This window comes from Pieris brassicae, chromosome 2 (genome assembly GCF_905147105.1).
Source record: "Pieris brassicae chromosome 2, ilPieBrab1.1, whole genome shotgun sequence".
Taxonomy (NCBI): Eukaryota; Metazoa; Arthropoda; class Insecta; order Lepidoptera; family Pieridae; genus Pieris; species Pieris brassicae.
Genome location: NC_059666.1, coordinates 5,401,206 through 5,423,426, shown reverse-complemented (window position 1 = coordinate 5,423,426; position 22,221 = coordinate 5,401,206). Strand labels below are relative to the sequence as shown.

The 22,221-nt window shown below is 31.9% G+C and overlaps 3 protein-coding genes across 5 annotated transcripts; 1 reads left to right on the top strand and 2 right to left on the bottom strand.

Annotated features, from left to right (window-relative positions):
- Positions 1–21: 21 nt before the first annotated feature.
- Positions 22–14,039, bottom strand: LOC123719992 (ubiquitin thioesterase trabid). 2 transcript variants are annotated; one of them, XM_045676368.1, is made up of 18 exons: positions 13,831–14,039; positions 13,288–13,560; positions 12,913–12,990; positions 12,175–12,268; positions 11,851–11,945; positions 11,011–11,113; positions 9,805–9,918; positions 9,196–9,343; positions 8,460–8,545; positions 8,013–8,126; positions 7,141–7,269; positions 6,843–6,984; positions 6,026–6,161; positions 5,619–5,727; positions 5,056–5,188; positions 4,885–4,981; positions 3,719–3,867; positions 22–3,444 (listed from the first exon to the last, which is right to left on the bottom strand). In XM_045676368.1, exons 2-18 carry the CDS (start codon positions 13,417–13,419, stop codon positions 3,366–3,368), a joined length of 1,938 nt encoding a protein of 645 aa, XP_045532324.1. In that variant the 5' UTR covers positions 13,420–13,560; positions 13,831–14,039; the 3' UTR covers positions 22–3,365. The 2 variants fall into 2 exon arrangements, with proteins under 2 accessions (XP_045532324.1, XP_045532325.1); XM_045676369.1 differs by lacking the exon at positions 13,831–14,039 and adding an exon at positions 13,713–13,809.
- A 1,451-nt stretch (positions 14,040–15,490) lies between these two features.
- Positions 15,491–18,673, top strand: LOC123720473 (nucleoplasmin-like protein). 2 transcript variants are annotated; one of them, XM_045677089.1, is made up of 6 exons: positions 15,491–15,605; positions 16,176–16,315; positions 16,398–16,523; positions 16,791–16,916; positions 17,042–17,089; positions 17,586–18,673. In XM_045677089.1, the coding sequence occupies exons 1-6, from the start codon at positions 15,584–15,586 to the stop codon at positions 17,691–17,693; spliced, it is 570 nt and encodes a 189-aa protein (XP_045533045.1). In that variant the 5' UTR covers positions 15,491–15,583; the 3' UTR covers positions 17,694–18,673. The 2 variants fall into 2 exon arrangements, with proteins under 2 accessions (XP_045533045.1, XP_045533046.1); XM_045677090.1 differs by lacking the exon at positions 17,042–17,089 and having other exon boundaries at positions 15,514–15,605.
- Positions 18,674–19,996: 1,323 nt separating this feature from the next.
- Positions 19,997–21,886, bottom strand: LOC123720629. Its single transcript, XM_045677325.1, has 2 exons — positions 21,637–21,886; positions 19,997–21,561 (listed from the first exon to the last, which is right to left on the bottom strand). The coding sequence occupies exons 1-2, from the start codon at positions 21,740–21,742 to the stop codon at positions 20,123–20,125; spliced, it is 1,545 nt and encodes a 514-aa protein (XP_045533281.1). The 5' UTR covers positions 21,743–21,886; the 3' UTR covers positions 19,997–20,122.
- Between the last annotated feature and the right edge of the window lie 335 nt (positions 21,887–22,221).

The window sequence follows — 22,221 nt, the reverse complement described above, 5'->3', positions numbered from 1 at the left end:
AAATAAATAAAAGAGTTTAAACGCTTCGTAAAATGCGTGCTTTATTGATTTAAACCTGTTGGTATTATAGATAGATAATTTAAAAATTAAATTGTACGTTTGTTAACAAAAACCCCAAACAACACTTGAAAGGAAACCCCCAAAAGCCTATTTACAACTTGATAAAAAAGTAATACAACTATAATGAGATGAGAAATTGTAAAATCTAATTGGGAACAATATATTAAGTCAATTTCTATTCAACTGCAAAAGAAAACTTAATACTCTGTGGATTAAAAAGTGCGCTTTGTAGACTGTATCTTTTTTAATTTATAATCAGGAATTTTAATTGAATCATAAATTAAACTGGACTACTATAGTTTAGATTTCAACTGTCCGTTATTTTGCAAAAGATGCATGGTACCAAATATAAATGCCGTCCCATTTACAATCATCCCACATAAACCTTGTGTAGGTTGGTGTCCTTTGTAATATGATCATCCTAGAACCAAAATATTCATTGAGCTTATGCGTTTGCCTCTATGTAAATATCAAGTTGGCTTTGATTATTGCTATGTTACAAATATCACTTTTATAAATTTATTAAACAACGCGCAATATAATTTGTTTCACATTTCAAAAATATTAAATATACTTAATATTTTGTGTTCCCTAATTTTGTGTTAACTAGTAACAATATTTCATAAAAATTAAAGTTAATTTATACATGTAGTTACGTAAACGAAACACCAAAATATTTATATTCATAATATGTATAGATTATATTTTTCCAATGAAATTTCCAATGAAAATTTTAAATTTTCCTAAAAATGAAACCCAAGTTCTTCAAATGAAACCGCGACCAAGCTATATAATAATTGTTAGCTATGCACGAAAACTTTTAAGATGTGCGCATTATAATTTTTGATCGTGATAATCCAGCGAAATAACTCTATAATATCGAATTTTATAACATTCATAGCCTACTGATTATGTATTTGCTTTTTAGTTGATATAAATCTGAACCTTAATAATACCAGTCTACAATACGCAATCTATTCCCATGTTATAAATCGAGCCCTATACATTTTTATACAACTACATCGCAAGCCAATTTCAATATATAGTATTTACAAACTATAAATATAACTTAGACTCTCTGTACAATATCTATTACACTCTCTCCGTTCAAACAATTTAGAATCAAATCAATTCATTCATCATTTCAATTCTTTTAGAGTTTTAAAGAAGAAACAACGGCTGTCTGGAAAAGGTTAATCACACACACAGTCACTTTGTCAAACTATTGACTATACCTGATATAATTTTCTAAAGTTTTTGTATTTAAGGCCTCGGAGAATAATTTCTCTAAGATAATTTTAGAATGCAATTGAACCGCTTAAATATTATTTGGATAAATATCAAAAACAAAAATTAAAAGCATATTAGGAAAAACGAAATATTACTAACAACCTCACAAAAAGAAATTTTTTAACCCAATTGATACATACATATTCACAATTTTGAGCGGTATTACCAAATTAATCAATCATAAAACGCTGTTTTATCAAAACTGTTGCAATTACTATAATATATATTTTTGTTTATTCTGTGGAGATGACGTAAAGGCAATTTGTAAATACGTTTTATAATAAAATATATACTTCGATGTCCTTTCATCCGATAAAACAGTATTTTATTTGTTAATCAGCTATCAATTACCACTTTGCAACAACTGACACGGCAACGCTGTTTCTATTCTAAGTATTATTCTAAGTTATTAAGAACTTTCTAAGCGGCTAGAAATCTATTAAAATTATTGCATATTCGCTATGTTAACCGTTTAATTATCTATGTAAATAAAAACTAGTTGGCAATTACTTTCAGAAAAATACAAAATTAAAATATGAATCTTTGAATTCGAAGTTCCTTTTAATATGTTCATAAAATTCCTACAATAATTGCCAACTAAACTAAGTAATGAAAGCGGTTGCAAAGTGTTGTCAGATATAGAAAGAGTAAGTTGATTTTGAACTTGAAGTGGTAAAATCAAATTTTACGAGGTTACAGATATGTTTTGTTGAATGAATACTGTACAATTTTGCAAATTATGTATATCATGATGTTTACAATCCTTAAACATGTTACTTTGTTACCAAATGTTTAAGGCCATCATTCCTTACTCTTTCTTTACCATATAGACTTTATTCTGTAAAAATAAAGTGTTTTAAGCGTTCTCAACATGATTATTGAAACAAATGTCTCCCTTCACATTCATAAATTGGATCGTGAATTACATACAAGTCTTATAAATGTATACCTTTAATTTCATACAAGTCCCAGCATTTACCAAACCAGAAAAATCCTATGCTTAACGAGTATATTTTCTAGTAAAGTTTCTTAGAAAATTCTAAACAATCAAAGCGTTTCAATGCTCTTGAATTTTCTTTATTCTCTCTCCTAGTACGAAGGAATTTCTGTTTCAATATTATTTCATTATAATTATTATCACCAAGTGCTTTTAGTATTTACATTTAATATGTGTCAGATGACCCTTGCCAAGTAAGCAGAAGATTTAAAGGCTACAACTGTTAAACGATGTAAATATAATACAGACTGAAAGCCATTCAAAAATTACTAAATGTACGATAAATTTAATTGCATTTGAACTATTTAAATAATCTATGACTATTAAAGAATTCCCGTTACGGCTTTGCAGAGACAAAAAACTAATTATTGCTAAATTTACTAACATGCCGTATGCTTAATACTTTACGTATGAACTAGAATAAAACAAATTCTTTGACAAAATAAACCTGTTAATGGCCCACTATATTTAACACAGAAATGTTTATTAATGTGAAAGCACCACTATTGCCCAATGTATCCGATACAATCAAAATGTAAACAAACTGTCATAATGACATTGACAGAAGACTCTAAAATCTCAAATTTGGTTATTATACCAAGCAAAGACAATTATAATAGCCAAGTAATGTGATGATATATTACTGGCTTTAATTTGCATAAGTAAATCACGCAAAAAATTGAATATGGGAACACTTTTGTTTACATTTCGAGCTCGATTTCGATATCCTAGTATAAGTGATATTATTTAGAAATTTATACATGCGAGCTGATAGAGAAAGTTTGAAAAAATTGTTAAATCATTATTGCGGCAATTGTTGTATCATTTATATAGATTTACATTTACAATTCCGGTTTACGAAAATTATAACATATTAAACTTTTCAGTAATGAACCCATAAAAATAAACTGATTTTTATTTTATAAAAAAATTATATTTTTCGACGATATTAAAGTATATCTCTCTTCAGGATATAATTGTCAAAACATATAAATGATACAACATACAGTCTATGAAGTTATTCTTCATCTGTGTCTGGGTCGCTTGAAAACTCAGCCGTTTGCAGTCGAGGAGGAAAAGGGCCGCGGGTTTGCTGTCTGTAATAAAACAACATGATTAAGTACACATTTTTCTTACCATCAACAACAGGGGTGTAGTAAACCTTGTTTAATACTAATCACATATATAGCGCCATATAAGACTAATTTCAATGTCTAAAATAACTCTATAACCAAAACAACTCAAATCAATATTACGATTATGATTACAGTGAGGTAATAATACCCAATACCTTCTAAACTGTAAACTTATTTATTGTTGTAAATGTTATATGGGAGAAAAAAATAAAAAAAAGGAAATCTAAGTACTCACGCCAGTCTCCTATAATGGTTTAGCCACTCTTCTAGCATCTGCGCCTGTAGCAAGGGCCGCGCGTGCACGCGCTGTCTCGCCGCGAGTACGCCTCCTTCCGTCACGCACGCGCACGTCCAACGACGGACTACACTTTCTTCGTCTGCCATCTATAAAAAAAATATGACTAGTTAGTATTAGTTCCTTTTGCGTTCGGACCTACCGTAAGGTTACTTAATTGCATTATATAATACGACCATAGTAAGGGCTGTCGCAACAACTAAATAGCGGTGGGCAAGCCACATAGCGCGCATGGACAAGAACTGCTGGACCCGAAAACTTCTTGAATGAAGAATTCGCAGAACAAAAGTCCGCGCGGCCGCCCATCGCGAACGACATCGTCAATGAGTTTGGCTCCCAGTGGATACAGAAAGGCCAGTGTAAGGCATACTGGAGGAAATACAGGCCCACCTCAATGATGATGAGGCTGATGATGACCAATACAAAAAAAAACATTTTGACCCAGTAGTTCCCGAGATTATACCGTTCAACGATAAAACAATATCATTATAGAATATCCTATATCTTTTAACTATTTTGAAAACAGTTACATATATCACTTTTTTTTTTTTTTTTTTTTATAAAATAGGGGGCAAACGGGCAGGAGGCTCACCTGATGTTAAGTGATACCGCCACCCATGGACACTCTCAATGCCAGAGGGCTCGCGAGTGCGTTGCCGGCCTTTTAAGAATTTGTAAAAAACTTTTAATTTACCTTGTATAATATTTAGACGTATTATAAATGCACAACGCAAATTTTGAGAGAATTATCATTGTACATAGTATTGTCTTTGGTTAACATAGCTTTTACACATTGAAAGAAAACAATTTTTTTACCGGATTAAAGCTATTTGTATTATTATAAACTTTTTGCAGAAACCCGTCATTCAACACCTTTTGTCTTTAGTCACCGTGACCACGCACGCTGTAAAGCACGCGAAACGTCGGAAAAAATTATAAGTTTATAATAATACAAATAGCTTTAATCCGGTTAAAATTTGTTTTCCTTCATTATCATTGTAGTCGACCTCAAAAGAAAATCGAAACAATTTTTTTTTTAAAGATTACCTTTAAGTAACTTTTAAGCACCCCTTTCCTATACCCCGCAATCTACAAAATATACTGACCTCATCACATGTAAGGAAGTGGACGGGTAACAGCTTTCCTTCTGAGTCGGTAAGGGGCAGAAATATCATATCCTCACCATCCTCATCTTGCTGTTCTCTGAAATCATAATATATCGAATAGAAAACAAATGTATAAAGCCTATTACACCAACCAAATAAAAGCCAACTTACCGGCAAATATAATCGTGCCGATGCGAATATGGCTCAAGCGGGACAAGCGCGGAAAAATGTCCACGAGTGTAACCCAGGCACAATGGTGATTTTGAACAAAACTCGGCATCCCATAGCAATGGTAAATATATACCTATAAATATAACATTTTAATAAATAAAGCTTATTTATTATTTCGAACAAACATAGTAAAAAAAGGACTTAATTGACAGCATTATCTCGCTGTATTGCGATACCTATTCGTTGAGCGAGAAAAGCACCAGCCTGAGGTCACCTTGATAAATTAAGAACAACTAAGGAAACCTTATTCAACAAGTTTGACTTCAAACTCGTCGGGCACAATTTCCAAAACAAATGTGATACGAATATTGTTACGGCTTTAAATGGTTTGTGACTTCTTCATATTTATTGTGTATTTTTGAAAAGACTTCGGCACTGTAGGAGGCACTATTGTAGTACTTTGAGTTTAGAACCGTTTGTCTTGGCGATCCAGTTCGACGTCAAATTTGTGCCAAGAAACATCAATTTCTTATTAATGGAGGATAAATAAGGACCATCCATACCTTGAAAACGAGCGTATCCTAATGCTTCCCCACGAAACGAATTGACGACGTCAACGCCATAGACCAACACCGGTCTACGCAACACGTGCGCAAGCGCAAACACGTGTAACTGAAAATTCAATTTTAAAACACTAAACAAGATGTAAATTGATTATCAGTCCAATACTCCAGTTAGTAAAGTTGTTTTATAAATATTGTTATTCATATTAATAGTTAAATGGAAAAAAATAATGTTAAGACTATTTCCAACATGAAATCATTTTTGTTTCACTAATAATCGAACCCAGCCCTTCGTTCGGTATCCAATTTCAAAGATACATCTGAAAGAAGTCGATCGAATATGCCTTTCAAGATTGAGATTGTTTATTTTAATACATATTACATTTAACTTAATTCAATTTTTTTACCTGATGCAAAGCCGTCCCCGGTCGTGCGGCGGCAGCGAGTAACCGACTCCATTCTGCGCGAAGCTGAGACTCTTCGGGAGCATATTGCAGCTGGGATGCTTGAAGGCGTTCCCAGGCTTGCCATCGAGCATAGAAACTAAAATTACACAAATACTGTGTATAAAGAAAACCGTCATGGGAGTCGAAGTCAAGTCTGAATTTCCTTTTTATAACTATGTTTTGACGTTTGTTTCGTCATAATTATCTTGGTATTATATATTTTTTTAACATAAACGAAATGACGCGTAAAAAAGAATTATATCGCCATTGTGTGCAGCTCTTTCCGCAGAAACTCTGATTTGTGTTTGTATCCATTAAAGGATTTCAAATAAGTTGTCAAGAACTCACACTTTATTATGTTTATATACTTTATTTATCTTATATATTTAGATTTTTCGAAAAAAGAAAAAATCGAATGTCCCAAATAAATGCTATCTTAAAATATATGGTCCCAACATTACTTGAGTGTAAAATTATAGTTAGAAAAGAGTTATTAAAAAATTGTTCGTCAAAAAATGACGCCATTATTGAAACAATTTTTTTATAATTCATATAAAACTTGACAATTGACGTTTTACCCGTACATATGTTTATTCTAATGACATATCGAAAAGAAACTATGAAACAAGAACATGGTAATCCATCTACATTATAATATTTTACACAGAGACAAGTCTTGCCGAACAATATTTCTACCCAAGATTCTGAGAAACCAGCCAGGTCAGTGACATCCTAGGTCAGTAATTCAGAGATTCTCTATTTCTATGGAGATGCATACCTTCTGTGCGCATGATGAAGAGTATCAGCCAATGCTGCCCGCAATACATTAGCGCGATCAAACACGCCATATGCCGCTTGACACAACGCGTCGGGGAGACAGTCACCTGCCGAACGGTTCCACAGGGCGTACAAACGCGATCCTATACACAAAAAACTATATCAATTATCTAAAAAAAACCTTTTTATTATTTAAAGAAACCATATATTCTTCGTATTGACAACAAAAATGACTAGTCTTATCAAAAACTAAAAGTTAGTATTGAACTATTTATACATATTCCGTGAGTTAAACTAACCTAAATTAACAGTGAGCTCACAGCTCCAATTGATAAGCGGTGTATCCGTTTCCAAAGTCTGCTGTGCATCTTTATCTAATAATTCAGCGAATAGCTGCTCTTGTATCGCAGCGGGCAATTCGTCTATTTCTGAAATAATAAACAATTACACAATTAATTAATATTATATTACATCTTTCAAACATAACGAACTGTATACGACAATTAGTTAATTAGATTAAGATATTAACGAACAAAGTAATAAATAAATAAATTGTGTAAAAGCGTGCATATGTGGGAAGCTGTGTCGTGCGGCGTGTGGTCTGTGACGTCAGGCGAACGAACGAGACGTTGGGAACGAACGAGACAACGCGCTCGCCCGACCTCCGCTTAACAATTTTGTCAACAGATAGATAACCCCATACATTTTCTTATGTAAAAGAATTTTTTGATATTAGGTATTTTCTTGCCGAAACAACTGCACTATTGTACCTTTTTTTGAAAACCTAATAATATGGCATTAGAGCAGTGTTGGCCTAGTGGCTTCAGCGTGCGACTCTGATCCCTGAGATCGTAGGTTCGACTGCTGTGCACCAATGGATTTCCTTTCTATGTGCGCATTTAACATTCGCTCGAACGGTGAAGGAAAACATCGTGAGGAAACCGGCTTGCCTTAGACCCAAAAAGTCGAAGGCGTGTGTCAGGCACAGAAGACTGATCACCTACTTGCCCATTCAATTCACAAACGATTCATGAAACAGATACAGAAATCTGAGACCTAAAAAAGGTTGTAGCGCCATATTATTAATAATATGGCATAAGACATCATTTTTTATCTAAACCCTATGTTTTTATTATTTTCTAACATGCTACAGATCTCACTGATAACTCACCTGCTGGTAGGGAAAAAGTGCATATTTCATTAATGTATCGACATGGGAAATTTCCTTTCTTATGCCGGATACAACTTGCTATATGACGCCTTATCGCAGAAGCTAGATCGGGAGCTAAAAGGTGTAGAAAAATTAAAAGTTACTTCCAATACATATCAAAATTAATTACCAAGCTATATTATACATGTGTCATATAAGTGGATATACAAATACTACTGAACCGATTTTGATGAAAATTAAAATGATCTAGATATACATTTTTGTGGACTATTTGTGAGCATACAATACATTTAGGAAATTTAGCAAGATGCCGAAGCCTAAAGAAACATGTTCAAGTAATCAGGTCAGACTGATAACATAAGTTTTTGAAGTAGGTTAAAATGGTTTTATGTATATAAACTTGCAGTTTCGACACAGAAATAGGTATTATCTATATGTATTTCTTACCAACATATGAAGGTGATCTTTTCAAGCCAGGTCCACCACCCGATATTCTAGATAGTAGTGTTGATAATATCTCCTGCCTTTGGAATCTGTAAGTAAACATTTTTTAATATTAAATCCCGGTTGAGATCGAAAAATATCATTATTTCGAAGAGAGATGAGAGCACTATGTTAGGAAGTTCGTGGAACTTTAGCAGTTATGATTAAGATAAGTAAAAACCATTTTTCATTTCAATTGGGTTGGAGACACTTAACGAAGGATAGATAAAACTGTATTAGTCTAGAGGAGGCTATCATGAATAACTTTTTGAATAGGTTTAAGGTCTTATTATTTTATTAGTTAATTTTTTTATTAAATTGTATATAGTATTGTCTTTGGTTAACATAGCTTTTACACATTAAAAGAAAACAATTTTTAAACCGGATTAAAGCTATATACAGCTATGATACTTTTGATATTCAACACATTTTGTCTTCAGTCACCATGACCACGCACGCTGTAAAGCACGCGAAACGTCGGAAAATTTTAAATTATGTAAAATAATTATAAGTTTATAATAATACAAATAGCTTTAATCCGGTTAAAAAGTTGTTTTCTTTCAAATTGTATACATTTGTAATTTGTTTAAAAAGTCTATTTATTTATTTTTACGTTGCATGGACTTCATAAATATCAATATGTATAGGTTTTGGGTTGGTTACAATTTAGATATACATATTTTCAATATAATTTTGATACCTTATAGCCAAGTGAACCAGCGTATGTCCCGGATCGAAAGCGGAGGCTCTATTGAGTAGTGCAACTTCCGGTGCAGTTAAGGCACGAGCTGGTGATCCACCTGCCGCTAAGTACGCATCCACACAACGCGCGTCACCTTCTACCACACCTGAAATCCACCATGCAGCTTTAAAATTAAGAATTCCTTATAGAAATTTATGTATATATTTTATATAGACTTTTAGACACCTTTTAACATATTTACAAACACTTCAAATAAAATGTTCGATAAATATTAAAACATAAATATATTAGGAGCAGTGTTGGCCAAGTTAGTGGCTTCAGGCTTCCCAAAAAGACGAAGGCGAGCGTCAGGCACAGAAGGCTGATGACCTACTTGCCTATTCGATTAAAAAATGATCATGAAACAGATACAGAATCTGAGGCCCAGACCTAAAAAGGTTGCAGCGCCAATGTTTTTTTTATATATTAATACAAAATCTAGTTTGTATACAACAGACATAGATTAAAATTAAGACATACGATGTTATATCCAATAATAATGATAACTATAGTAACTTTTGCCCACTTTTATATGACCGCTATCGTTATGAGCAAAAATGCAATTACCTAAACAAGCCTGTAACCACATCCAGTCCGTGTTATTTCTACGTTTCGAGCGACGTCCGTTATTATCCACCTCGTGTATGGAAGAATTTTGACTATTACAAATATCGTTTATACCTGAAATATAATAAAAATAATTAATAACATAGATAAAGAAAAAAATACACTTGTTAGATTAAAGCACACACAAAAGAAATACAATTACAATCACTTTAACCAACAATGGGCCCATTGTTTCGGCTTTAAGTGGCTGACCAGCAATACCGATTTTCACTGGTCCCATACTATCTTAAGGTGACAGACATACACTATACCGAACAAAAATCTAAACAATTACATATAAAATTAAATTTTATTTAAAAAATCAATTTACAAACAAACATAGAACATAAACTATGAGACAGTGCAGCTAAATTCCTAACGCAGCCGATTGACATTACAAAAGATAACGTAATGCCTTGGATATCGCGGATATGAGGTGGCAGGTTTCAGCATTTTCTTGCATTGTAACGAAAACTACGGATACCGGCAAACATCCTTGCCTGGGCATAAGCGATTTTGAGGTATCATTTGGGGGTGATACGCGGAGGCGGGAGAGTCACGTGTCGATCGCGTGATTGGTAAATCAGTTGACGTTTGTGTCCAGCGCTGTGTATGATGAAATTTCCCCCACTCCATTGTTTAATGCTCAAGAACTTTGCCGGTATCTGTATCGCCAAAAGACGCTCTATGTTTAGGGCCAATAAGCAGTTTATTTATATTTCATTACATTAATTATATTCCGTATATAGATTTTAAGTTTAATTAAAAACTAATCGTCGTTCGTCGCCTACGCAGCCAAATAAACTGCTAAATCTAAAACAAAATATCCTTAACCTGACAATATAAAATTGGTTAGTGGCTTTTAAATTAAAAGTAATGAACAATACGGTAAAACAGCTAGATTTAATTAGTTAATACATTTTTTTTTAGTATTAGATGATATTTATCCTTTACACGGGAGATCCGGACCAACTCCAAATTACTTGCATCATTGCCATATCAACCCATAGAGTCGTTCATTAAGAGTAACACTGTGCTAGTCGTCAATTGGGAATTGAGTTGCAGAACTGAGCCGATATTTAAGAATACAATTATGAATTTAGCATTAAAGAAATTGCAATATGTTTATTTTTCTAAATAAATTATCTAATTCGATGGTATTCTCACCTGCAGGTCTGGGTGCATGTAAGTCGCTATGGGTTCGAGGCGGAGCGGTCGCACCGCACATCGCGCATTTCTGCGAACGAGGCCAATTCTCGAAGGTACAAGTCTGGAATGTTCATAAAGTTAAAAGTGACATCATCTGTAAACGGTATAGCTACTGGAAATTTAAAAAAAATACTCTGAACAAAAGAACAATTCTTATAAAATAAAGATTAAACTTACAAATGATGTATTGGTTTGGTTAAAAACTCAAAGGCAGTCATGTTTTGAATTCATTTTCAGTAATTTAAGCAAATGTTGTGTGTTTAAATATCTAGAAAAGTCAAATTAGCATCACAGGACTGTTTTAAGTTTTGAAAGCAGGTTAAGATTTTGTATAAAGAAAATATTGATCAAATTCGAATCGAATTTTAGCAACTAGAAATTAAAAATATCAAGACAAATTTTCTCCGCGTAATTATCAATTGACGCTTCTAGACGCTTCTAGATGCTTTCCACCAATAAATAAGATTAAAATAATTAAGATTGGGCTCCTCGTAAATATTGGAATTATAATTAATAAAATCACCTTGGTCAAAGGTGACCAAGGTGATTTTCACGATTGATTGTCACGCTGATACTTAAAGCTGGACTTTGCCCGCTCATATCATACTGAATTAAATATTAACATTATTTTATTAGAGAATTAGTAGTTAACATTCAAGTGTTATTTTTTTTTGTAAGCATGATTTTGATGTTGAATGTTCCAAATATAGTACTGTATTTACTCATTGTTTATCAGACCACTAATGTGTAGCTCTCATAAAATCTAGTTTCAAAGCTAATTTTAAAATATTTACTTACACCACAAGACCACTTAGCCATAGAGGAGGCACTTGCTTGTCCCTGAGGAGATGATATCCGCAGTGGTTTCAATCTTTCAGCTACTGATTCAGCACCTGGGTTACAAATAATAATTATACTGTATACAGATATATTTAAACCATATCATTTTTGTGTTTACAATATTATATAAGGAATGACTTATATAATATTCTAGACGAATTATGCCTTTCACAAAATTAGCCATTATCTACATTGTAAACTTGTTAATAAACTTTAAAATTACTATTCCATTGATAAATGATATTGAACAATTATGATACATATTTCATATATTTAACTAACCACAAGTATCTTGTAGAGGTAGAGCACTGGCACCATCCTGCAGTTTGAAAATATCTTCTCCGAGAGAGGGTTTTGGCGATCGGCACATAGTACACTAAAATAAAAAATAATTAATTGTGGTCTTGAAATATAATTATGCTTTAAAACACTCATTTTATTAGGGTCTGTATATTCCTTTTTCTTGTTTCTCCCTTGATATTTGATTTGACCTATACACAGTTGTCATATTCATAAGAATCATGTATGTGATATAAATGATACTATTATGATTTTTTATAAGGATTATTTCTCAAAAATAAATTGAGCTATTGTAACTAAAGTGCTCATCTACCATTTTACATCACCTGTGCAAACAGAATTTAACAGAAAGAGACAAAAGCTTTAGTTAGAGTGCAACACCAATTATTTTTCTTAGGAATAAATGGGTAAGTTGACAATGAAACCCCACATTTGAGAAGCATGAGCCAAGAAACTTAATTATTTCTTACCATGGTACATATCATAAACTTACTTTGGACTTCAATGAAACCACATTCTTTATACCTTTTCAGGTCAAACAAAGTAAATCAAATTGAGGAGCTACATATTAAAAACAGTAAATAAAACACACTAGACAAGAATGTCAAGTTAAAATAACTACACAAAAAACTTTGTTACTAATATGAATAATGTTAGGTATCAAGAATTTTAAGTATCTGGGAAATTTGAATTTGATAGTATAAAACGTTCCAACAATACCTTCCGTGACAGTGGGAAATTCTCATAAGTACACATCTCACACTGCCACTTTGCATTATCTGGTGCTGCTCCTGTCATCTAGAATATTATAAATTATCAATATTAGGAAATACAAAATATGAAATCATATGTAAAATAGAAATGTTCTACATAAAACTAAATTAGTAGCAAAATAACAGAATAAAAGAAAATAACACAATGTTGAACACAAAGTACATACAATTTGTCAATGGTTATGAAGATAAAAATATTATAAAGATTAATGTAGTGATTATTCTAACGTCTCATTCCACCCCGTAATTATATCAATTGTAGTGAAGACAATAGGTTAAAAATAAAAATTTCGAATGATGTAGGTTTTGTACAAAAACTTACCTGTGTAAGATTAGTTTGTGATATATTTGTTGAAGCATTGACATGGGCTCCACACTCTGCATCCACAGAGCTTGCCTCAGCGGAAGAAAGTGATGCACTCTTTTTGCTGCCATCATCTTGCTCCTCACTCATTTTACCATTAAATAGAAAAGAAGTCAACGACTGCCGTTTTTTTGTTACTATGAGGTAGACATCTTATACGATTCTTATAAGAACAATATCGTTTTGACTTCACGGTTGGTCACCAATGATAGCAACTTGGTAATTTTACGGCTGCAACACAATGTACGAATGTAGAGCAATGCACCGTTAATGCAGTCAAGACATGAGAATTAAAAAAATCACGATAATGTCGCAACTATTTCATAATGACAGATCGCCTCGAAGTATTAGCATTCTAATATATAAAAAACTTTGATATGTACGTGAAACTTGGCAAACAATAAAACTTCGAGTATTTTGGCATTGTTACACAACAACATTATAGTTGAAACTGCTTTATTTAAGAAGGTCAAGACTAAACGTACGACAAGCTTTACTTACATGTCACAGGTCAAGCGCTTGATATTTTTACGATTCCCACATCTAGACGAAATAACACATTAGTACTAATTTAGAGCTTTATAAAGGAAATAAATAGTGCACAAGGAGAAAAACAGAAAAAATACTAAGACAAATTTTAAGACGGCGGATAGATTAATAGAGTAACTATAATATTTTGACAAATTAATTTTGCTTTGCAGTTTGGTTTGCTAACTAAGTTTGACATAAGTCATAACAATAACAATTTTTACACCAATAATAAGGAAGTAAGAAAAATATTATTTCTGCTTTATTATATCAGCCAATCAATACTCCGATTTGTTTATTTTTCCAACCAATAGGAACTTCTGTTATTCCTGTAATTCATGAGTAAAAAATAAAAAAATGGCGAATTCTTAGATTCTAGACTTTGATCTATAGGTAATTGTCTATTCCAACGCCACAGTTATTGACACTATTGTCTGTTCCAAAACGCCCGTACCAGAGACTATTTGAATATTTAGCGGAAAGAAGGAAATGACGAATTTTTGTTTCAGATAATGTCTAAAAGGTCCAACTTACTGTCACTTAGATTTAAGAACGCTTACATAAGCCTGGATAGTTTTTTGTTAATCCAGCGTCCCAATCTCATGTATTATTAAAGCCAGTAGATATCTAGCTTCCAACAAAGAGTTCCATTTAACAAACTTATTTAAACATACATCTACAAAAACCGTCACCGAACTTGTTACTTTAAATACCATCAAATTCAGTGTCGATTAAACATTTCCTAAGTCAGTTTAAGTGACACGACATTATTTATTGACACGATGTCTAATTAGCCTTGTTAGTTAGCAAAAAGAAAATATGTATATGTATGTATGCCAAAGATTTTACCCAAAGTTAAAAAAGTAAAAATTAATCATTGTATACTTTTGTTCATTGTTTACCCTGGAAAAAGCTTGAAACAAAAAAATATAGTAGCTAAAATTGTTGCAAATACCATATACTTTCTGTTTGATGTCAATTTTATATGATTTTAAAAATAAAAAGGTGTCTTTTTCAATTAGTGGGATATGATTTTGATGCAGTGATTCAATAGCAGTTATTAGATATCCTAACATCATATTACCAAGTCTTTTTATGAAGTATTCGGTTAGACTAACTGGTTAGTAAGTAAGACCCCGATCATAAAAAGAAAGGTGAAATAGAAACTGAACCATGCTGAATTTCCCGTAATAAAGATATAAGATAATTCCTTTGGGAAACTATACCAGAATATAATAATATGACGAATATAGCTTCTTTTTTCAAGGTGTAATAAACGTTTTAATATCAGTAAATATTCAAAAACAATGAACACACCATTAAGTAATTTTTAACATCAATCCTACGAAAAGAAGTTTTAGTGCTTCTTATTTTATTTTCATCCATAAATAATGTCGAAAAAGAACAGTACTAGCTTGGAAGATGACTACTGCCAACATACGAAAGATTATTTTATTTTTACGCATTTGAAATAGCCTTAAAAAAGAAATTATTCACATATTTCTTATTATTTTGCTAATATTATTCGGTTGGTTTCGATGCTTTACTTTTTGTTGGTTTAGTATATATTTTTGGACACTCATCTACTAAAGTAAATCATTTCTGTAATGTCAAAACTGACATTTAAGTCTTAGTTTTTGATAATGGTAACACTTGTCTTAGATCTCTATGTGCCGGCATCGCACGTGAACGTGTCGGAAAATCGAAATAAATTATCTAAATCATCATGTCTGACGAATATTTTTATGGTAAGTTGCATTTATTAATATCTGTTTGTCCCTATGTTAATATTATTTTATTACTGAAGAGCGTACTTTGCTTATAATTCACTAAAACATTTTAGCGTCAAATTGACACCCGGTACTTCGCCATTTTCTCATATCCTTGTGTAATTTGTTAACATACTTTTCCGTAAATCTATATTATATATATCGTTTATTTCACTTGATAAGGCGAATCAACCTTTTCAATGATTAACTATCGAGTCTAATGAAGAATTAAAATGTTGCCGCCATTTTTAGTTCTCGTAAGTAATTGTTAGGTATATTCGTATTCATTGTTAATCTTTTTAATAATTGATTTTCTATTGGATGTTAAATGTAATTTTAGGGCGTGTTTTAAATCTTAACTGTCATACTACAAGTAAACGTGGTACATTCTAAGGTTAGGCGCGTATTTTGAAATTTAGAATGGCGTCCATAGTGTACGTCTTATTCTTAGCGTCGTAACTGTAATTTGCGAAATTTCCTTTTTTAACCACCAACGTTGTTGATGTTGAGGTTATGGTAAATTTTGACATGCGTACCGCGCTTTTTCAGGCGTTACCCTGTCATCGTCACATCAGTCCGAGACATGGGACCCTGAAGCGAAAGCAGACTACCCTCGAAGCAATAAACTTCTTATTCGTACAGCTTTACTTGGTCCTGACGCTAAGCCAGATGAACTTAATGTAGTACAGGTAAATTGTCTTGGTGTACATATAACCTCTAGTTTATGTATTGGACCTAATTTAAGGACTAAATTATTTGTGTTTATTTCAGGTTGAAACAATGTGCCTACAAGATTCTATTAAAATCCCAGTGGCCATCTTGAAGGTTGGGGAAACAAGACAAGCTCGATTGGATATTGAGTTCCCAGATGCACCAGTTACATTTACACTCACACAGGTAATATGTAATATAATACATAGACCAGTGTACTTAGTACTTTAGGTCATTTGGAACATTAAGATATAATTATATATTGATGTTTTCCTTCCTATTATTAAATGATGATAAAACAACCATTGGTTCTATTGATGGATAGTACAACATCGTTTTGATGGTGTACAGTCCAAGCATGATCACATTGAGGCATTTGTCTGATTTTCTCTAGTTAAAATGTAACACATCTGTAAACAAGTGTTACTGTACTAATATAATTTATGTAAATAGGGTTCAGGTCCAGTGCATTTAATTGGTCAACACTTACTTGGTGCTTTGGTTGAGGAGTTCGAAGATATGGAAGAAATGGAAGAAGAGATGCTGGATGAGGAAGAAGGTGATGACTCACAATTCAAGGTGTGTATTTGTAAACATTGTTCATCCAACATTTTGTTGTGTTATTTACCTATTTATAATGTTTGAAGGTTTAAAAGTTTTGTATTTTCGACTTCATATAACTGAGTAGCAAACTGAATTTACAGGAAGATGAAAATAAAAGGAAAGCAGCTGGCAAGCGCAAGACGAATGAGGTACTGAAAACCTTCAACTAATATTAAATTATATGAAAATGCAAACAGAGGGAAAAGGGCCAGTGGTCCATTTCTTCAAACTTATGATGGCACAGATTAGAAATTTACTTATGTATTATTAGTCAAAAGCTAAATTGGTCCTATTAATTCTTAAGAGCATAATACACCTTTGCTGTCATGTTTGACAAAACTGGACCTGTAAAATGTTATGTTTAAGTAATATCAAAATTGGCTGTTGGTTTTCTGTACTCATTCTTATTCCCTTTACCTTCTGAAAGCTTCATATTTTTTTCAAAATAAATTTTGCATTGATAATTTCATTATTTCTTGTTTGTTTGAATAAATTTTCGCCTTTATTATTATTTGAGGGAGACATTTCTATATTTGTTATACTAGGACAGAAGCTATAGTAATATACTTAACCATTTAAATACCAACTTATTTTAGTGCTTTTTAAATTTTTTCATATTTTAAAAAACTTTTTATACTTCTATAGGATGAAGATGATGAAGACGGTCAAGAAGGCCCAAAGAGTAAGAAATCAAAAATGGCAAACAATGCCAAAGGCAAAGCTGCGTCACCTAAGAAAAACGCTAAGAAGTAAACTTAATGTCGCTACCTATCTTTGCCACACTGTATACTACAAACAGTGAGTACCACACACCCTAAGGCGAAAGCCGTGGTATTTTTTCTCTAGACGCGAGTAATTCTACAATTAAGTATTATTGACTTCTTACTGATTTCTAGTAAAATCAAATTATATTATGGCATTTTGATAATGCCATTTCTAGTAAATTATTTACTACTAAAACAGTTATACCTCATCCACTTAAACCTTGCAATAATTTCATATGTAATATTGCAGCTTTGTCAGTGAATTGCCATGCTGTTTTAAGACTGAATTCATTTAATGGATAATATTAGGCAATTTGTTTGTAGTTCACAGTGTGGCTTTGTCATCATAGTTTTAACATAGTATGATAATAATAGGTTAACTTGTATGATGTGAGGGAGTGTTGTGTGAATGCTTGCAAGAGTTATGTAGACTGGGGCCCAACTACAGTTTGACATTTTTAAATACTATATATATTATAATAAAAGTGCTAGGAATTAATCTCAGACAAATGGTGCAATGCAGCTATGACTTTCAAATTGAAAGAAGCTTGCAGTTTAAAACACCAAGCCAAATTTTTTTGGTGTTATGAGTATATACCATTGTCATCACCTATAAGATCTCTACAGATATAATTGGGTCACCAGTCACTTAAGACACCTATCCTTGTAGTATTTGTGTAGGTTCTATACTTATAGCCATTACACTCTAAGGATGATGTCTTACAAAACAGTACTATTGTACTAAGTTTTTTAACATAATTTTTTTTCATTCCTGTGTTATAGCATTGATAAGTTTTAAATTCATGCAAATGTATTTAAGTTAATTTAAGCGTAATCAGTGTACTGCCGGATGACATGTAGTTAAAACCTTATGATTTTTCAATACGAAAAGAAAACTGATAATCTATTATTTGTTTGTACATATACATATTACATAAGAATGTAATAGAATAAACCTTTCTAAGCAGATATGTTTTTAATTTGAATTTTCTATAATAAAATGTCCATTTGCCTTATATCTAATTTTTTTTATTAAAAAACAAACTACCTATTATGTTTATTAGTAGTTCATGAAAATAACCTAAAGCTTCTATGCAATAGATCTGTAGACTATATCTCTGCCTTTTTTGTAGAAAGGTAGGTACTGATGTCTTCTATTAAATTACTGTTGTACAATGGTATCAGTGGCGTACGTGAAAAAAAACTAGCCTATTTTCATTTATCACAGAAGGCTGTTAACCTACTTTATTGGATACAATAAATGATTAAGAAACAAACGCAAATCTGAGGCCCAGACCTTAAGCAAAGAAAATCCTTCCTCCTTTGTAATCATAGTGTATGTCCTATAGATTTTATATGTGCACAATTATCTGCTGGTATGGAGAGAAAAAAAGTGAGGAGTTCTTTCGTTCGAAAATCGACGTATTAGGCACTAATAACCTGCTTTCCTATAAAGATAAATTATTTATAATATAATAACTGTTATGGACAACGTACAATATAGTTTAGAAAGCTGACAGCCAGATGTAGGTCCAAGAAACGATTGGTAGTTTCAACTTTTACCAACGTGTAAGTTTAAGATATTTGTATTCTTAGGTAGATAGAATAACGCAGACGGACGTTATTCATAAGCTTGCGTCGTCTTATTTTGTTGGTACACTAACGTTCGACCAATGTGGTGGTTCAGCCATCGGAGTCATTGTACACTTATAATAATAATATTAAAACCCTATACCTTTACAGGATTTCATACTTGAACCAAGCCAACTATCTAAAATATTTTATAATAGCCAAATATCTACGTCCTTAACCGCTAGTTCCTTTAAGATGCATATTTACACTTTCCTGAAAACGGCTACATATTTTAAAATTATTAGTAGGTAAATCTACAGAAAACGTAAGCAATTCTTATTAAATATATTTAGCTTTTACTTCGGTAAATTAGCATCGCATTGATTGTTTCGAGTATTTTATGAATTTATCTTTGTCAATATTTGCTCTAAATTAAACTTAAATTATCTATTGGTGAAAACTGGAAAAAGGTCAGTTCAGTACTTTCGTATAATAACTTGTAGAAGATTAAGGACAGACGAAAACATTTTTTGGTTATGTTCCATTACTGTTAATATGGCCGTCTTTCCTTTACAGTTTAGGTTATATCTTCGACGCGGTTTTTACTCATATCTATAGAATAAATAAGAATAGTTACAGATTTTAGACGGTAAACTACACACGACAAATATCCATTCTAATAAGTTGATTAAAGAGTAATATTTTAATATAAACAAATTATAAAATTTAAAAAGTATATATGATATCAATTGAAATGTCTCCATACAACCAAGAAATATTGTGATTGTATCTAAAATAAAAAATAGTTATAATTATAGTTTCTTGATTCACTACAACAATTAATGCTTATTTCCTATCCAGTAGTGCTTGCAAGATTCGGTTTCTTTCCCTCTGAATATTATTTGAATCCTCTATTACCCTTACTAGTCGTTCAAATTTATCTTTCCCTTTTATTTCATGAACATCTTTCACAATACTGGTAATTTCTTTAAGTGTAACATTATCCATACATGCATGTTTGCATTCTTTCTTAATTAATTTTGATTGATCATAAATTTTTTCAAAGTATGAATAGTAGGGCCATGTGCTACTTTTTCCACTGAGTTGCTTTCTTTCAGCCATTCGTAAATAAGTTTGTTTAAGATTTCTATATTTTTTATCACATTCTCCAGCAGTTAAACCTATTTTTGATGCTATAGTTCTCCATAGAGGCTTTTTTTTTACCAGAGGATCCCAAAACTTTTCTTTATTATCAAGGTAAAAGTTGAGAAGTTCTTTTACATAATCCTGCTCACCTACCCTGTATACAATTTGCTGACCATCATTGGTAACAGAATATGCTTCATTTTCAAAAATTGTTGAGAATTCTTTATAGTATTTCCATTTTGTAACTGATCTACCAGTATCAACCCTCATTTTAAGCCTTAAATATGTTTGTTTTAAGTTTCTAAACTTTCTGTCACAGCTGCTTGGACTTTCACCCACCTTTCTTGAAATTTCCCGCCACAACTCCTTCTTTTGATATTTAGGATTTTTAAACATGTGTGCAATTTCTGCATATGCATTAATAAGTAACCTTATCTTATTTCTATCCCATGGCCCCAAATCAGGATTATAATTGTAATATATCCTTTCAAAATACTGATGATAAGTCCATTTAATTAACTTCCCAGTTTCCCTACTTCGTTGAAGCCAGTTTAAATAAGTTCTTTTCAAACTTTTAAATTTATGATAACAATTATATTCTGTTGTTTGTAACCGAGAAGCAATTTCTTTCCAGACATCTTTATGTAAATAATTTGGGTCTCTAAATTTATTGATATTTTCAATGTAGATACTCAACAATTGTCTAATTTTAGAATCTTCCCATGGTTCTAATACAGTAAAAGACAGTTTACAATCTTTAAAAAACTCTTCACAAATATTAAAATATTTCCATTTAATATCTTTGCCTAAATTTTTCTTTTTCATTAATCTTAGATAGATTCGTCGGAGGCCTCTGAACTTTTTGTCACATTCTTCTGGAGTAGTTCCCAATAAGGCAGCAATCTCTGCCCACTCAATCTGCTCGATAGTCGAAGGGTTGTATCCATTTTGAAGACAGAGGGTTAAAAGTAACTGAACTTTATTTTTGTCCCAAAAGATATCATCTCTTACAGAAACTGTTTCTTTAATTTCTTTAACAGTTTCTTCCTGAAGAACTGGAGGTATATTATCTTGTACTTGCACATATTGTCTATTCTCACTATGTACACCTGTATCCACTATAAACCTCGTCTCTTGGGCTGTAAATAAAATAAATAATTAATATTTTGTCTTAATATTTCAGACCAGAAATTTGTAGATATGAGAATACACACTTTGGGGATTTTGGATGGTAAAATTATTGCTCGAAAATATAACATTTCTATGGTCATCACGAACGACAAACCAATAGTTTTGGTTGTGTGTATTAGCCGCGTCCATCCTATATATTTGAAGTCTTTTCAATTATTAAATAGAAATTGTAACTTTCAATTTCTTTCTTTCTTTCTTTCTGCACATAGTGCAATTTCTAATTCTCAACAAAAACAAATACAAATAAATATAATAACAACTGAATAAATTAGCAAGTATTTAAGTCATACATATTGTATTGTCATTTTGATTCAGGGACTGAAATCAAGAGGGCGGGACCTAATTTTGGTTTTTAAATTTATAAATAAATACAAGTTAAAACCCAGTATATATTATTTATCTATTGTTAAAACCTGATTAAGACCATAATTAACAAAATGACGATAAATAGGAGGATTACATGGAATATTTCTTAATCTTATTTATCAATAGTGTCATTTGTTAGTGATTAAGTTGTTACTCACGAGTTGAATTTCCTAGTAAAATTATGAGTAACGGAGAAATTACAAAATTAAATTTTTCTGTTCAATTAACAGCCCAGCTGTTTA

Coding starts and splice junctions, on each gene's coding strand:
- LOC123719992 (XM_045676368.1), bottom strand. CDS start 13,419: ATGAGTGAGGAGCAAGATGATGGCAGCAAAAAGAGTGCATCACTTTCT. Junction 11,946..12,174: donor ACCTCTACAAGATACTTGTG/GTTAGTTAAATA, acceptor TTTGTAACCCAG/GTGCTGAATCAGTAGCTGAA. Junction 3,445..3,718: donor AACCATTATAGGAGACTGGC/GTGAGTACTTAG, acceptor GTTTTATTACAG/ACAGCAAACCCGCGGCCCTT.
- LOC123720473 (XM_045677089.1), top strand. CDS start 15,584: ATGTCTGACGAATATTTTTATG. Junction 16,316..16,397: donor ATGAACTTAATGTAGTACAG/GTAAATTGTCTT, acceptor TGTTTATTTCAG/GTTGAAACAATGTGCCTACA. Junction 17,090..17,585: donor GCAAGCGCAAGACGAATGAG/GTACTGAAAACC, acceptor ATACTTCTATAG/GATGAAGATGATGAAGACGG.
- LOC123720629 (XM_045677325.1), bottom strand. CDS start 21,742: ATGGACGCGGCTAATACACACAACCAAAACTATTGGTTTGTCGTTCGT. Junction 21,562..21,636: donor TACCATCCAAAATCCCCAAA/GTGTGTATTCTC, acceptor TTTTATTTACAG/CCCAAGAGACGAGGTTTATA.